The following is a 15,531-nucleotide window of genomic DNA, read 5'->3' as shown; positions in this document are numbered from 1 at the left end:
ACTCTACTCCTGGAAGTCCTGATACAATTTTACCAATACTTTTATAGAATGACCATCAATTTTCTTATGCATCCTGTCTTTTAAAAGCCATAACCATGATTCACTAGAGGAAATAATATCTTTACAAATACCCACTAAACATGGGTATCCTAACATGAACATCCTGAATAACTTAATCAACAATTTATCAATTGCTTACTATGTAAGTGGGATGGGCAGATGAGAACAATTCATTCCATAAAGGTGGCTACAGCTGTGGAGTGCATTGAGGTTTGTCAGACATGGAAGATAACAAGGTCATCTACTGCATCCTGGGCCATTGTTAGTTATCCTGATTTTTGTCTTGTCACAAGACTTCGATGACTCTGGAAGAGAGAGATGACTTTGTCTAACTACACTTAACTTAAATCCAATTCACCAAGAAGTTAAGACTTCATCGCATGATGTCATTGGTTCTCTTTGAAAAAGAAGGATAAACAATAACAACAATGTGCCAAGCTTTGGAGTCTCTTGGACTAGTCTAGTCTCTCTCAGGTGGTTAGAAAATGATGACTAAAATCAAGAAAGGAGTCAATGTCTTCTCCACATCCATTTTCTTAGGCCAACCTATTTATTTACTGCTTATGGGCACTGTCAGGGGAACAATCAATCAACAAATATTTATGATTCACCTATTATGTGTTAGACACTGGGGATGCAAGGATATAAATAAAACAGTTCTGCCCTCAAGAAGTTTACATTTTATTGGGTGAGGTAACAGACATAAATATATTCAAAGTGAATATAAGGATACATAGCAGCTGGGAAGATCAAAAAAGATTTTATATTGAAGATGACAAAAGAAGATTTTGAAGAAAACGAGAGATTCTACGAGATGGAGGAGAGATGGCTGCATATGGAACCTAGATGATATGAAGACCAAGTGACTGCAGAATAGACATGTATAATAAAGCTGTATTCTACTTCAGATCCCCTCCTTCTCCAACTTTGTCTCAAATTTTCCAAAATGTATTTCTTAAAGTTAGGGTTTTGATCCCTCTTAATTATAAATTTCCTATCAAGAAACTGCCTTTTAGGCTCTATTAAGGCAAACATATTTAGGACTTCATTAGTTCTTGTGATCTCATGAAAGAAAATAACTTTCCACTGGTGCTTACTCTCCAAATGACCTTACCCTTTGTCCTTCTTGTCCAAGATTTGGGATCAGTCCTTTATAGAGGTTTATCCCTCTGTAACCCTCTGCTGGAATGTGATCTCTTGTTACTTTTAAAGAAGTGGTCCATCTCCTCCAAAAATTCACTGGACCTTAGACAAAGTTCTCATATTGAATGTTCACTGTTAACAACTGTAATCACTAGGATTTATCTAGCCTATTAAGGATTGCTAAGCACTTTGCAAATTTCTTATTTTAGCCTCACAACACCCCTGGGAGGTAGGTGCTATTTTTAATGCCCATTTTACAGATAAGAAAACTAAAACAGACATTAAGTCCCACAACTGGTAAATGTGACCCTGGGAACTCAGGTCTTCCGACTCCAGATTTGGACTCTACCCACCTTGCTGCCTCAGTTCTGAAGTTCTTACAGTTCTTAAGCTTTTTCATCCACATTCTACCCATCTCTTATGGAAGAGTAAAGAGGTTGCTTGATTTGGGATCATTTTTGTATTTTCAGCTATTCTGTGGATCACCCAAGGCCAAAGAATTCATTACCTTCTAGTTATAATTCTTTTCATACTTAGGTTGATTTTTGAGGAGCAAAGTTCATTGCTAAGACCATAATTGAAGTCTTATAACTAGGTAGAAATTACCAGTCCTTGTGCACTGCTGGCACTGATTTTGGAAATTCAAGGTCATCTCTATCCCCCTAGGCACTAGAGGAACATTTTTACAAGGAGAAATCATGTATATTTTAGCATGAATGAGGATTTGGAAAGGTTTTTGATTGGAAGAAATGAAAGTATAAGGGTGATTGAACAAGAAGTTGGGAAAGAAATGTCACCCTAAAGGTTATAAGAAGAGAAGAGGATTGAGGGAACCTGAAAATTAAATTTGGTTATAAGAGTCAGCAACCTATGACTTTAAAAAAGACTTTAAAATCATGATAACAATAGGTAACAATTATATAGTTTTAGGATTTGTAAAGCATTTTACATATATTATCTCATTTGATTCTCTCAACAACTTTGTGAAGTAAGTGCTATTATTATCCTCTTTTTAGAGATTAGGAAACTGAGATTAAGAGAGGTATGTGAAAATCTGCTTTGTTATTTTTGTTGTACCTTACACATTTATAGTAGCACAATCTTGCTTGTCTTCTTTATCCTAATCCTTAAAAAGAAAAGGAGCAGGACAGCCAGAACAATCAGTAACCATTCTTTCTATATCTTGGACAGGGAGTCAGGATACCTAAATCTAAATACTTACTATTTCTTTAAATAGTTTTATGCTGGGCAAATGACTATGTCTTTAGAGCTAAGTTTTCTCATCTATTAAATGGAGGTTGTTCCAGGAAAGAAGCCTTCCAGCCCTCACATAATATGATTTTTAACTCCCCTAGGTTTACTCTTCCTTTGTCCTAATATATTCCCTGGTAACAGCCCTAAACCATCCTATCCCATTACATAGTTGAGTGTTTCCTTTCCCAGGTTCTCATTGGAAGGGGTGTATATTTATTGGCTTAGAGATTTAGAACTCAAAGTTTTCCTGGAATTCCTTTGAATCCAACCTCATTTTGCAAATGGTAAAAAAACCAAATCTAGAGAGGTTAAGTAATCTATCCAAGACCATAAAATTAGTAATTATGTGAGGTTTTATTTGAAAGCAAGTCTTCTTGTCTCTTAAGTCCAACAATAGATCAATTACATCATGCTGCTGCTCAGATAACTTAACAAAATCAAACTTTAGGATTATTCTGCATAAGTAGAACCCAGCCTACCAATGATGAGAAATTATCTCTACATTAACAACTTTAGCAATCAGCTCCTAAGTATCTGCTCTTTTTCTGTGTGTTATCTGGGATCTGTTCGCTGTCACCTAGGGGTGACACATGTTTTTCTTCCCAGAAGCACTTTTCTTGTCTGACAACAACTACAGTTTCCAGTTGGCACATGGCCACAGGGCAGGAAACCCCATTTAGGTGGATTTACCATCTGAGATTAGCTAATTCCCCACCACTGTTCCTTTCCATTCATCCAGTACTTCAGGTTGACTACATGTTGGATTTATTCTCTGGCAGAATTAAATTCAGATTAAAATACCTACAGTTAATAAACCTCTTTGCATTTATCTGCAATGGTTCTTAGCCTCAAAGAAAGCTTCAAATAGCCCTCATTAGCTATCATCCTTTTCCCCTGGGTACAGTTAGTGCCCTGTAGTTGCAAAATGTGCTAACTGAGATGGTGAGAGGGGTCAGATGAAGTGCTTTTCTCAGTATTACAGCACGTGAGCAACTTAGAGAAGAGACACAAGTGACCCCAGGCGATATGGTCCTGATACCTTTGTTCTCATTCTCTTACCTTGATCTTGGGGAAAGGGAGAGATGAGAGCTCTCTATATAATAATAATGGCAAGATGAGCATTATAAGATAACTGAGGAAATTCTTTATGCATTGATAGGAATACCATTAAAATTAGCCACATGTTTTAAAAAATCAAGATTATAATAACTCATGAAAGAAAGATTACTGATTGAAAGGTGCAAATTCTTTTTAAATGTGATGACTTGGATTCCATCATTTTCAAAGGAATTGCTTATACTGACAAATTGTATATAATGCTGAAAGGCAAAATATACTTTGCTTTATTGGTGGTTATTGAAGGCTACATTTTTTGTTTCAGATGAATTATTTCATACTATCCTTACACACACACACACACACACACACACACACACACACACACACACACACCTTAATTTCAACATTCTAAACAAAGAGGACTCCTTCAACTTGAAACACTTATCTCCCATTTCTGGCATTTATTAGACAATCCACTCCCTAGTCCTTTCTCATCTCAAACCCTCAGAAGCTTTATCTCCCATCGAAGCTCACTTCAGGTGCCAAAATTGTTCTAATAATTTGTATACTCATCCTCCCAGAATTATGGTTAAATGATACCTCACAGGTCATAAAATCTATCCTGTTCCCAAAAGAAAGATATGTTATATGAGATAATCATCTTCAAAGTATGATCCGCTAATGGTTGGCTGTTCCTAATTAGACCCTGTAGAGCCAAGCAGAACAAATCCAATCCTTCTGTCACAGGATAGTCCTTCAATTATTTGAAAATGGCCATCTGCCTGTATATGTATTCTCAGAGCTTAGAACAGTGACTGGCACATAGTAAGTATTTAATAAATGACATTCATTCATCCATTTATTCATTCATCATGTTCTTCTGATGACTCTGGTTCTCCAAAACATCCCCATTTCCTCCCTATGTTTCTTATGAACCTTCTCTATTCTGGCTAAATGTTTTCCAGTTTATCAGTGACTCAGATACCAACCCGGTTACTCCAGATATGGAATGCCTAGGAGGAAGAATCTAGAAGAATATCTAGATGAGGTGAAAGTTCAAAGAATAATTTTTTTTACCTAAGATAATCAAATATGGGAGATTCATGACAAGAAAAGATGACAAAAACAACTGATAGATTAACTTCAATGCAAAAAAAAATTACTAAGAACAAGACGCTGTTTTAGATACCATAAAATAAAGATAATAATAATTCAAATTTACATACATAAATTATAATTTATATAGGACTTTATATATATATATTATCACATTTAATTCTCATAACAACATTCTAAGCTTTGTGTTACAAAGATTATTATACTCATTTACAGATGAGGAAAACAAAGTTCAGAGAATTGACACAAGATGGCACAGTAGATAGAACACTGGAGTCAGGAAGACCAGAGTTCAAATCCATCCTCAGATACTTGATAACTGTGTGATCCTGGGTAAATCACTTAACCTTGCTTGTCTCAGTTTCCTCATCTGTCAAATGAGCTGAAGAAGGAAATGACAAACCAAGCCAGTATCTCTGCCAAGAAAACCCCAAATGAGATCATGAAGAAAGAGTTGGACAAGTCTGAGCAACAACATTTTGCAAGCAAAGAAAGTGAAGTTCAAAGAACTTCATGACTTGTACAAGATTCCATAGATAGGAAGTTCTAAAGCTGGGATTCAAATCTAGGTGTTCTGGCTCCAGGTCTGGGACTTCTAGCCCTGCGTCATGCCAATAGACCCTTTCTCTGTAAGGATCTACTAATATGTAAAAAGTGGGGGAAAAGGGGAGCAGTGAGGCCAGAAATAAAATATGTATACAGAATGACTGATACAAGAGAGAGACTGTCATAAGCACATAGGGAAGATCCAAAGCTGCAAGAACTTAGAGGAAGGATGGGTCATTTTTGAGAAGGGGAATGATTTATAAAGGAGAGAGAACCTGAGTTGGAACTTAAAAGAAAATGATGATCTCTACAGGCAGAGATAGTCATTTTATTCTATACTTGGATACAATATACCTGCTCCGGATATAATAATAACTCAAGATGATAATAATAACACCTCAACTATTGTTGGTGTTCAGTCATTTTTCAGTCCAATTCCATTCTTTATTACCCTATTTGGAGATTTCTTGGTAAAGATTGTAGAGTGGTTGGCCATTTCCTTTTTCAGCTCATTTTACAGATGAACTGAAGCAAACAGGGTTAAGTGACTTGCCCAGGACCACACAGTTAGTAAGTGCCTGAGGCCACATATGAAGCCAGATGAGTCTTCCTGAATCCTGACACTCTATCCCAGTGGTCCTCAAACTTTTAAAATAGGGGCCAGTTCACTGTCCCTCAGACTGCGGGAGGGCCGGATTATAGTAAAAACAAAAACTCACACTCTGTCTCCGCCCCTCAGCCCATTTGCCATAACTCGGGGGGCCGCATGAACGTTCTCAGCGGGCCACTGTAGTTTGAGAACCCCTACCATTGATGCATCTAACTACTTATACTAGTTAACATTTATGTAACACCTACTAAGTGCCTGACACTATGCTAAGCACTTTAGAAATGTTATCTCATTTTGATTTAAATGACCAAAGGCCCTGAAAGAGAAAACACATGTTGGGATAAGAATAGGGAACAGGAATAGTCTAAATTGGGGATTAGTATAGAGAGATAGTTTGGATAGCCTTGAATATTGGGATAAAGAGTTCAAATTTTATTCAGTAGGCCAGAGGGAACCATCAAAAATTTTAAGCAAAGTAGTTCTGTGATGTGATTCATGCATATAGAAAATTATCACAAGAGCAATGTGTTGGAGGAGGAAGCAGAAGTATTTGGGTGTAGAACAGACTTCTGGTCTCAGGTGAATTCATTTATCTTGTTTACCCCAATTATTTCTTCTCCATCTTAGTTAGGAGTACTTATAGATTTTGCTAGGCCAAGGGTAGGAAAAATCATTTTTAGCTGGAAGTCTGTACAAAAACAGGTAGAGGGCTGAATTTGAACCACAGGAAATATACCTATGTTAGTGTGTAGCATAATATCTGTCATAGTAAGTACTTTTTTCTCATTTTAAAAATTAATTTTATAATTATAACTTTTTTTTTGACAGAACATATGCATGGGTAATTTTTTACAACATTATCCCTTGCACTCACTTCTATTCCGAATTTTCCCCTCCTTCTCTCTCCCTTCTCCCCTAGATGACAGGCAATCTCATACATGTTAAATATGTTATAGTATATCCTAGATACAATATATGTGTGCAGAACTGAATTTCTTGTTGCATAGGAAGAATTGAATTCAGAAGGTGAAGATAACCTGGAACAAAAAACAAAAATGCAAACAGTTTACACTCATTTCCCAGTGTTCTTTCTGTGAGTGTAGCTGTCCATCATTTATCAATTGGAACTGAATTAGATCTTCTCTTTGTTAAAGATATTTACTTCTGTCAGAATACATGCTCATCCATTATCGTTGTTGAAGTGTATAATGATCTCCTGGTTCTTCTCGTTTCACTCAGCATCAGTTCATGTAAGTCTCTCCAAGCCTCTCTGTATTCCTCCTGCTGGTCATTTCTTTCATATACCATAATTTACCCAATCATTCTCCAACTGATGGGCATCCATTCATTTTCCAGGTTCTAGCCACTATGAAAAGGGCTTACAAACATTTTGGCACATACAGGTCCCTTTCCCTTCTTTAGTATTTCCTTGGGGTATAAGCCCAGTAGTAGCACTGCTGGGTCAAAGGGTATGCACATTTTGATAACTTTTTGGGCATAATTCCAGATTGCTCTCCAGAATGGCTGGATTCTTTCACAACTCCACCAACAATGCATCAGTGTCCCACTTTTCCCACATCCCCTCCAACATTAATCACTATTTAATCACATCTTAGCCAATCTGACAGGTGTGTAGTGGTATCTCGGAGTTGTCTTAATTTGTATTTCTCTGATCAATAGTGATTTGGAACACTCTTTCATATGAGTGGAAATAGTTTCAATTTCATCATCTGAAGATTGTCTTTTGACATATCCTTTGACCATTTATCAATTGGAGATTTCTTATAAATCAGAGCCAGTTCTCTATATATTTTGGAAATGAGGCCTTTATCAGAACCTTTAACTGTAAAAATGTTTTCCCAGTTTGTTACTTCCCTTCGAATCTTGTTTACATTGGTTTTGTTTATACAAAAACTTTTAAATTTGATGTAATCAAAAATGTTCTATTTTGTGATCAATAATGGTCTCTAGTTCTCCTTTGGTCACAAATTCCTTCCTCCTCCACAAGTCCGAGAGGTAAACCGTCCCATGTTCCTCTAATCTATTTATGATCTCGTTCTTTATACTTAAATCTTGGACCCATTTTGATCTTATCTTAGTATGTGGTGTTAAATGTGGGTCCATGCCTAGTTTCTGCCATTATTAGTAAATTTCCTATTTATTCCTATTATTAGTAAAATTAATTAGTAAAATATAATTTTACTATAATAAAAAATATAATTAATATATTAATAAAATATAAAAATATAAAATATAAAAAATAAAAAATATAATTAATATATTAATAATTAAAATAATAAAAAAATATAATTAGTAAAATTCTGCCAAATTAGTAAATTTCCAGTTTTCCCAGCAGTTTTTGTCAAATAATGAATTCTTATCCCAAAAGTTGGGATCTTTGGGTTTGTCAAACACTGGATTGCTATTTTTATTCACTATCTTGCCCTGTGAACCTAACCTATTCCACTGATCAACTAGTCTATTTCTTATCCAATACCAAATGGTTTTGGTGACTGTTGCTTTATAATACAGTTCTAGATCAGGTACAGCTAGGCCACCTTCACTTAATTTTTTTTTTCATTAGTTCCCTTGAAATTCTCGACCTTTTTTGTTCTTCCATATGAATTTTGTTGTTATTTTTTCTAGATCATTAAAATAGTTTCTTGGGAGTCTGATTGGTATAGCACTAAATAAAGAGATTAGCTTAGGGAGTATTGTCATCTTTATTATATTCACTCGGCCTATCCAAGAGCACTGAATGTCTTTCCAATTATTTAAATCTGACTTTATTTTTGTGGCAAGTGTTTTGTAATTTTGCTCATACAATTCCTGACTTTCCTTTGGTAGATATATTCCCAAATATTTTATACTATCGACCGTTATTTTGAATGGAATTTCTCTTTTTATCTCTTGCTGTTGGATTTTGTTGGTGATGTATAAAAATGCTGAGAATTTATGTGGATTTATTTTGTATCCTGCCATAGTAAGTACTTAAGAAATGCCGATTGATTGGCTGACTTTAACTTTGGGAAAGCTTACCTCTCCCTACTAATGTCCTTTACCCAATGGAAATGATTCTCCTAAATAACTGATGGTAGAGCTGTTACCTCTTTAAATCACTGAAATGTAAGCATTTTACAGAGCTTAGTATGAAGAACCATTAACAAAGACTTTATTCTTCCAGATTTACTCGGCATGAGAGGATGACAGACTCTGAGCTTGGCCCGAGGAGTGCCCTGCGTTTCCTATCAACTTTGCCTTCTCAAAAGATTCCTGAAAAATCAGATCTTGTTCTTCGCTGCACAATATCTGGTAACCAACACTAGCTAATGAGCATCTGAAACCTAATCATAGAAAAGGTCTTTTGTTATTTTCATTTATGTTTTGTTCATATTTCAATTCAGCATATTTATTGATGCTTTCTTATGAAGAGCAATTTTTTACTATGCAATATTTTTGATGTAATAGAAAATCTTCCCAAACACGGAAAAACCTTTACTTACCCTCCCTCCTAAGTGTGTATATAAGAACTTAGGCAAGTCATTTGACCTCTGTTTGCCTCAGTTTCCTTAATAATAGCACCCACCTAGCAGGATTGTGGTAAGGATCAAAGGAAATAGTGGTTGTAAAAAATGTTTAGCACAATACTTATCAGAGAGCCAGCCCTTCAATGCTCATTCCCTTCCTTTCCAGGTAAAACTGCCTAAGGGCCACATTCAACTGGTAGCTTGGTTAAGTTTCCTGATTGTGAACAATTTTGAAGGTCCTAAACCAATAGGATCCATTGCATTTAACTTGAATTTTGATGCCTTTTCATATTATAATTCCCATAAAGCCATTTTTTATGATCTCTGGCAGTTAGTATAAATACCTAAAACCCATAATGAATTCAGAACACAGTTTGGTGATATCTTGGATCTTTCTTCATTTTCTATTCTGTTTTTTCCTACTAGAGCAGCCATCAAATAGCATGACTTTTTGAATTAATGTACTCCTCCCTGTCTGTCCTCTTTGAAAAAACAAAAATGAGTGAATAAATAAATGGATAAAACTTCAGTAATCTGTGAATAGAGGAGAAGCAATAGGTCTGGCTAATTCGCAAATGGAAGAATAATTGATACCCTTTGTAACTATATTCATTTTTTAATAAAATAAACTAAAATTGGTATAAATTACTTAACCATTCTATCATCTTTAATGGGCAAGAGGGTACTCTCTATTTACCTTCTTGGATGTAACTAGAAAGTAAAAGCATCTATTTGACTTTTAAATAGTATTATAGACTGTCAGATCTGAAGGGGACTCTTAAAGATGATCAAATATAATCCTCTTAGTTTACATATAGGGAAATTGAAATACCAAGAGGCTCAATGCCATTGTCAAATTCACTGGGCTAGTTAAGATTGAGCTACCATGAGAATCTAGGTTTCCTGATTTCCTGTCCAAGATTTCTTTATTTTGTCACAGATCCTTTTTGGCAGTTTGGTGAAGCTTATGGACACTTCACAAAATTGTTTTAAATTCTTATAAAAATAAAACGCATAGGTTTACAAAATTGTGCTGAAATAATAGTTATTAAAATGTTAAAAAAAAAAAAAAAACAAATTCACTGACACCTAGGTTAAGAATCTGATTTCTAGAATGCTTTCTATAAATGATATACTCTATCCTTTTAACAATTCTGTGAGTCAGTTATTGCATTGAAAAATCACATGATTTCTTCAACTCAGGGGTGGAGCTAATCCTAATTACAGCCTATCTATGTTTCCCTTTCAATTTGTTATGATTCTCATTTTTCTCTGATTCATTTCCCTCTCTTCCTACTTTCCACTTCCCTCTCATCTCTTTGTTTCCTTTCCTTTTTTTAAATGCTTTTTAAAGTATTTGAATCCAGAGTCGAAATTACCATATTTATATAGTATAATGTCAAACTTTCAAGTGGAAATAGCTCTGGACTATGTGCAAGGGGGGAAAAAGTATTGTTTTTCATTTTAGAGTTGAATAAATTTAGATCCAGACAAATCACATAAATAATACAGTAAATTGGACCTCTGGATTAGGTCTTTTGTCTCTAAATTCACTATTCAAACTCTTTTTTGATGTTCATCCCTTAATCTAGGTCTTATATATTTAACTGGAAAGGAGAAAAAAATAGGGCATCTATAGTAGCCTCTATTTTCTCAGCAAAAGTTATGCTATAGGCTTGTCTTTGAAGGGTAGAGGGATGACTTTGCTTAGGTGACTACATGCTCTGAGATACATTCTGGTTTTAGATTGTGTATCTATAGTAGAACATCCAGTGGTGGAGGTAAAAATCTAGATATTTCTTAGCCATTTTTTGTATCCCAAATAGATTTCATAATGCTACTCAGAGAGCTTCAATATTATAGAACCCTCCAAACTAGACTTCTCCATTACTTCTACTCTCTTCCATCTAAGGAATTCTGGAATTATCAAATCACTTGATGACTATTATAGTCTAAGATGATGGTTTTCAATATATACTCTATAAGTGGGTGCAACCTGCCGAAGCCTAAGGAAAAGTTGAGTGTGCTTGTATCTCAGTGAGTTCCTGTCGACAACATAAAGAGATCTCATTTAAAATCATATTTTTATTATTTCCACTCCTCAACCCACGTCTGCTCCCTGAAGCAATTTGCCCTATACTAGTTATGGTTCTGGTATCCAGGCAAATGATGGTTTCCCTGTATATAGTCTAAATTCATCTTATGCTTTTGAACTTAATATCATCCTGTACAGACCTAATAAAATGAGTTTTGCCATAAAAAACTTGCTCTATATGGACCACCTTGAAAAGAAAAAGAAATAAATCACAAGAAAAATGGGAATAATAAAAAGTGATTGAAAGGGAACTATGAGGCAAAAGGGTAAGGAAGGGTCATAGGACTCTAAGGTCCAAGTTGGCCTCAGCTTCCCTAATGGATAGAAACGATTATAAAGAAGCAATTCTTACTTGTTTAATCAGTTGCTTGGTTGAGGCACCCATGGAAGTCATACCCTTAGCAAGAGCCCAGAGGAAAGGCATGTGCTGGCCTGCCAGCTTGTCTGCCTCTCACTCAGCAGATTGCTTACTCAGGCTCCTACCTGAAGGGACAAGCCATTGATGAGGAATTTGTCTCATTTGCCAGGAAGAACATTCATAGCTTGCTCGGGGTGGGGGGGGCAGTCATTGGAACTGAGGCCAGGAGGACTAAAAATGAATGAGAGACAGAGTGACCTTTGTAGACTTTTTCAAGCTCTGCAATCTTTTCTCTGTACGTGTCCTGTTGCCTTTATCTTGTGGTCTCCTTCACCCTCCTTTCCTTTTTTTCCTTCTTGAAATGTCCTTAGAAGGATAAGAATCACTACCTTTAATGATAGCTGGGGCCATCAGCCAAAAATTCCTAGATACATGATATGAGGATTAGGAGCCCATTCTGGAAGTGAATTTAAGATGACCAGACATTTCAAAGTCCTGATACATTTTCCCCCTGTTGCAACACCTTTAAGGATTTTTCTCTGAGATAGAAGTTAGTTATTTTTTTTATTTTTTATTTTTCTAATCATTCTTTTTATTTCTTGTGATTTGGTTGTAAATTTACATTTTTAATTATAAAATTAAAAAAAAACATTGATTTACTTTTCTATTCTATTATTTTATTTTTTTATTCATTTTTCCAAATTATCCCCTCCCTCCCTCCACTCCCTCCCCCCGATGGCAGGTAATCCCATACATTTTACATGTGTTACAATATAACCTAGATACAATATATGTGTGTAAATCCCATTTTCTTGTTGCACATTAATTATTAGCTTCCGAAGGTATAAGTAACCTGGGTAGATAGACAGTAGTGCTAACAATTTACATTCACTTCCCAGTGTTCCTTCTCTGGGTGTAGTTGTTTCTGTCCATCATTGATCAACTGGAAGTGAGTTGGATCTTCTTTATGTTGAAGATTTCCACTTCCATCAGAATACATCCTCATACAGTATTGAAGTGTGCAGCGATCTTCTGGTTCTATTCATTTCACTCAGCATCAGTTGATTTAAGTCTCTCCAAGCCTCTCTGTATTCCTCCTGCTGGTCATTTCTTACAGAGCAATAATATGGAAGTTAGTTATTTAAAAAAAGAAGAAGAGGAAAGAACCCCCGGGACTTTACATAGCCTAAATGCTAAATAATAGCCCAACCTAAAGGCTTCATAAAAATGGGAAAGCACCCACAGGCTGGAAGTTCCAGTTTCTCCATATCCACCCAGTCAACATTGCCTAATGCTGTATTATGAACTAATGAACCCACTAGAGGGAGAAAAGCATAGGAAAGAGGTAGTGACATTTTCTTCTTCCTCAATAGTATTTTTTTCCAAATACATATAAAGATCCCCTTACTTGCTCCCTCCTCAAGACAGTAAGCAATCCAATATAGCTTAAAAGTATGCAATCCTTTTAGAGATATCTCTGTATTTGTTATGTTGTGCAAGAAAAATCAGACCAAGAGAGGAAAAGCCATGAGAGAGAAAAAGCAAACAAATAAACAAAAAATGAAAATATAATGCTGTTTCTATACACATTCAGTCTCTACAGTTCTCTTTCTGGACATGAAAGGCATTTTCCATCCCAAGTCTACTGGAATTATAGTGGTGAATTTTTGACAATTACATCAAGCACCAGCCAAGCAGCCCAGATTCCTTAATTCTTGGGTCATTTAAAGGAAAATTATCTTTGTTAAACCAGTTTAGTTCTTTTCTCAGTCATGGACTTAATCTTTTATTGGAATCTAATGTACATTGATAGTGTCAATCTTTTCAGTCTTATTGCTCTATTATTTTGTACATGATGTTCTCATTAAGTTTGATTACAGCTCAGCAGATTTTTTAATTTTTCTAAAACATCTATTTAAAGAAAACAAATGTTCTTATTTTTATGTTCCCAGGTCAACCCAAGCCAGAAGTAACTTGGTATAAAAATGGTCATGCTATTAGTGAATCAAACATCATTTCTAATTATGAAATCTTGGAGAATCAGTATATTCATATGTTACATTTATATAGGTAAGTGACTTTCTCTACACACTGTTTCTTAACAAAATCTATATTCTGTCATATGTTTGGTATTGGGAACATATGGAAGCAAGGCAGAAAAATGGTCTTTACTTCTTCACTGAATTACAGTTTCAGAGGGCCAACTTCCTGCTTGTGTTAGTTAGTAAAATTACTTAAAATTTCCTTGATTTTTCTAGATGACTTGACTGCTTTAGATTGCATTATTTGGTGCCATTTTCAATATTACAACTTCAGAGTTATGAGGAATCTTTATAGAAACTAATCAAGCTATTTCTGAGAGGAGGGAGAAGTTAAAATATTAGGTAACTAATGATGACCAGTGCTTTAATAGTTTGGTGAATCTGTAATTTCATCAATGTGAGTTATACCCATCCAATGAACCAGGTCACAACTCATCCTTACCTTTTCATCTTTTGTGACTAACTGTCCTATAAATTCTTTTTTTTTATCACTCGACACCTGTGTGAACGCTAAAGTTCCTTCTAGCTGTATGATCTACTCAATTGGCTAGATGCCTTAAAACCCTAGTATCATAATGATGGGCACTCAGTAAATACTTTCTGATTGATTGGTTCCAACATCATCAAAACCTAAGAAATGTTAATTTTTAGTCTTGGCCTAGACAGTGTGTATATCACTAGAACGGCATTTTAATCTGATGAATTATTTTTAAATTACATGTCAATTATACAGTGGTCTAGACCAACAAGAGGGAGAAACAATTGTGCTTAATGGGCACCTAGGTAGAAAGAAAGAGAGAGAAGAATCAAGGAGTACTAGAGCTTCATAAAGTGGAAAGTTGAATCCTTATGGTAAGGAACACTGAAGGGAAATTAATTATAGAAAAATTCTTAGAGAAACATGTTAAGTGTGTTAGATTGCTAATGAATGTCACATTTTTTCTTAATGGATTTAAATTTCTCATAATTGAATAAGTTATTTCCAATCTCTTGGAGTGCCACTGAGAAAATGCTGGAGAGGATAGGGCAATAGATGTGGGGAAAGATATTTTAAACACTCTAGAAGAAATCTGTCGTATAAAATTCAAGTCTGGATTATTGTGTGTGTGTATATATGTGTATATGTGTGTATGTGTGTATGTGTGTGTGTGTGTGTGTGTGTGTGTGTGTGTGTGTGTATATACACCAAAAAGAACTTTGAAGTTTTGACACTTTATTCCCTAAATATTTTTAATAAACTAGTTTCATTTATGCCAAAATGTTAGATGAATGAGTTTTGAAAATGAATTATTTGAAAGGAATATCTGAAAGGCCTTGCAAAACCTGTGTTTGTTGTTCATTAATTAAAAGTCTGACATCTTTGTCTTTTTTTTTTGCCATTACTACTAAACCACAAACCACAAGATTAGCCTCATGGTATACCAAAGAAAAAAAGTGCTTTTCTTTATCTACAAGGGTTTCTTCTTTGGGTCATTTATTTTGAGTTTTTCCAGATGTTAGAAGCTCCTATTTCTGGCTTTTTCAAGCCCTGTTCCTGGTTTAAAAGTCTAATCTCTAAAACTTTTTTCTGTTTCACGAGGCATTGAAACAATAGTTTCCACTGCACCTTTCTCTTTCCCTAAGCACTCCCTCTCCCAATCCTTCCTTCTTGGTTTTCTTTATGCTTTCCCTTTTCATTTAGCTGGAGTAGGTGAGTTTTCACAAATAAGACAATTTTGATG

The 15,531-nt window shown here is 35.2% G+C and overlaps 1 protein-coding gene and 1 long non-coding RNA gene across 5 annotated transcripts in view; one reads left to right on the top strand and one right to left on the bottom strand.

Annotated features, from left to right (window-relative positions):
- Positions 1 to 8,991: 8,991 nt before the first annotated feature.
- Positions 8,992 to 15,531, top strand: part of ALPK2 (alpha kinase 2) — a 152,290-nt gene continuing 145,750 nt past the window's right edge. Inside the window, exons 1-2 of the mRNA XM_074279450.1 lie at positions 8,992 to 9,100; positions 13,721 to 13,838. Of these exons, the coding sequence (XP_074135551.1) occupies positions 8,992 to 9,100; positions 13,721 to 13,838 (227 nt within the window). The remainder of the gene's footprint in view (positions 9,101 to 13,720; positions 13,839 to 15,531) is intronic.
- The window catches only part of LOC141549684 (uncharacterized), a 65,397-nt gene continuing 62,385 nt past the window's right edge, over positions 12,520 to 15,531 (bottom strand). For all 4 annotated transcript variants that reach the window (XR_012484421.1, XR_012484422.1, XR_012484420.1 and 1 more), the window contains one exon: positions 12,520 to 12,878. This is a non-coding gene — a long non-coding RNA (uncharacterized LOC141549684). The remainder of the gene's footprint in view (positions 12,879 to 15,531) is intronic.

Source organism: Sminthopsis crassicaudata, chromosome 1 (assembly GCF_048593235.1).
Source record: "Sminthopsis crassicaudata isolate SCR6 chromosome 1, ASM4859323v1, whole genome shotgun sequence".
In the NCBI taxonomy this organism is placed as follows: Eukaryota; Metazoa; Chordata; class Mammalia; order Dasyuromorphia; family Dasyuridae; genus Sminthopsis; species Sminthopsis crassicaudata.
Note: the sequence above shows the minus strand (reverse complement) of the source record. Positions and strands in the feature narration are given on the sequence as shown.